Source organism: Colobus angolensis, unplaced genomic scaffold (genome assembly GCF_000951035.1).
Source record: "Colobus angolensis palliatus isolate OR3802 unplaced genomic scaffold, Cang.pa_1.0 Scaffold187, whole genome shotgun sequence".
Classification (NCBI taxonomy): Eukaryota; Metazoa; Chordata; class Mammalia; order Primates; family Cercopithecidae; genus Colobus; species Colobus angolensis.
The window spans coordinates 2,444,323-2,446,434 of record NW_012115010.1 but is presented as its reverse complement, the minus strand read 5'-3'; the positions used below and the strand labels follow the sequence as shown (position 1 = coordinate 2,446,434).

General features: G+C 55.1%; 1 protein-coding gene across 1 annotated transcript; it reads right to left on the bottom strand.

Annotated features, from left to right (window-relative positions):
- Positions 1 to 91: 91 nt before the first annotated feature.
- LOC105510396 (uncharacterized protein FAM215A-like) lies at positions 92 to 1,582 on the bottom strand. The gene has a single exon (XM_011940158.1). It carries the CDS (start codon positions 1,572 to 1,574, stop codon positions 1,146 to 1,148), a length of 429 nt encoding a protein of 142 aa, XP_011795548.1. The 5' UTR covers positions 1,575 to 1,582; the 3' UTR covers positions 92 to 1,145.
- Between the last annotated feature and the right edge of the window lie 530 nt (positions 1,583 to 2,112).

Here is a 2,112-nt window from a genome sequence, read left to right as displayed (position 1 = left end):
TGCAGTAGCATGATCTCGGTTGACTGCAACCTCTGTCTTCTGGGTTCAAGTGATTCTCCTGTCTCAGCCTCCTGAATAGCTGGGATTTTTCTAAAAACAGATTTCACCATGTTGACCAGGCTAGTCTGGAACTCCTGACATCAAGTGATCCGCTCACCTTGGCCTCCCAAAGTGCTGAGATTACAGGCACGAGTCACTGCGCCCCGCCAGGAAATTCAGTTTCTGAAAATACACCTGTGGATCTCTCGCCTTGAGCATCCTTGGATGCTGCTTTAAATGACTGATCCTCGATGCCTCCCTTCTAACTCACACGCCCACTCCCCTACATCAATCTCCCAGAAAAAGGGACCTCTATTATTATTATTATTATTATTATTATTTTTTTTTTAGAGACGGGCCTCACTTTGTTGCTCAGGCTAGTTTTGAACTCCTGGCCTCAAGTGATCCTCCTGTCTTGGTCTCCCAAAGTACTGAGATTACAGGCAGGAGTCCCTGCGCCTGGCAAATCCTGTATTAAACCCTTTTATGTTCACTCGGCGTGCGGTACTGCAAGGAGGAAGCAGAGGTGCCCTGGCGTCTTCAGCTGGAGGTAAGCAGGGCGCTGAGGGTGGGAGAGGCTGGGCGCCTGGGGATGGGAGGCAGGACCCCACCCTCACAGGAACGCTGCTACCCCTATCCCAGAGATCAGGGCCTCTCGCCCAGCTCTGGCTCTGAGGTCCTGGAGGGAGGGAGATATTGTTGCGACTCTGAAGACTGGGGGAGGGCCACCCCCATTCCAGAAGAATGAAAATCCTGAGCCTGAAGCAGAAGTGGAACCGGTTGGAGCCGAGGCTTTAGAGAGTGGCATTCGAAAGAGGATCTGGCGCCGCCCTGTGAACTGTTCGGGCTCGCAGGGCTGAAGACTCCGAAGACCCAGACCTGCGAACCGTGGGGAGGTTCCACGCGGATGGGGGCCACAGCCCCCGCCGGAGCCCCAACACTAGCCCTGGACTTCTCCACCGACTTACGACATGAGAGCTCAATAAGCTCCTTATTTAACGCACTGTTGTATCAGGTCCCTGTGGGAGCCACTGGCCCTATAGCCTAATAAAGGAGCGGGTGCACGCATTGGGTTGGTGAGCTACCGCCACAGCAACGCGTGCTAATCAACCATCCCAAACGGCGGCGGGAACAAGGTTTTCGCAGGCTTGGGCTTCAACGCTGGGCCGGCCGCTGCGCTCTGCGGCTCCCTGAAGGCCTGCGGATCGGCCAGGGGGCTCGGTTCCTTCTGGGCCGAGGCTGAAGAAGCAGCGGCTGCACCAGAGAAGAGCTTCTGGGTGAAGGTGGAAGCGCACGGGGCCCGCGGAACCGCCTAAGGCGTCTTCAGACGTGGCCTCGGAACTGGCAGGCTTTCCTTTCAGCTTCATTCCATGGCCACAGGAAGCCACGTGGGCAAGCCCGAAGTCAGGGGGCGGGAAAGTACCCTCCACCCACAACCAAACCATGGCAAGCGGTGGGTGCAGGTAGGGCTGAGGAATTGGGGCTAATAGTCTATCTATCCCGGTGAGTGAGGAGACTTGCTTTGGGGGTTGCATAGCCTAGGTCTGCTTTTACAGCGGTGTCTGTCACTATGAAGACTCCTCCATGGGTCGCCATCAGGTCAGGGACCCTGCAAGGCAAGAACTACGTCTTCCTCTGCACACAACCCCACTCCCTTCCCCCCATGCCTAACACCACACTCCCTTCCTCCCATGCCTAACACCACACTCTCTTCCCCCCATGCCTAACACCAAGCCCCGCCCTGAGGGATGACTCAGGAATAGTACTGAGAGCATTTTGGCCATTCCTGCGTTATCCCCATGTGACTTGTTATGAAATATAGACTGACTTCCTGAAGATCAGCAAATAGTGCGAAGTATTTGGCTTGTAATCTGTAAAGAGACTCTGCCATTTGGAGCTGGGATCTGTCCCCAGATCTGTCGGACACCAAATCCCATATCTACTGCCACCCAAAGGGACCTCCAGAAGAAAGGGGTTATACAGGGTCAAACACCAAGGCAGGTTAGTGAAATTTCTCTAGAGCCCATTTAAAGCTGGAGTCTCGGCCAGGCGCGGTGGCTCAAGCCTGTAATC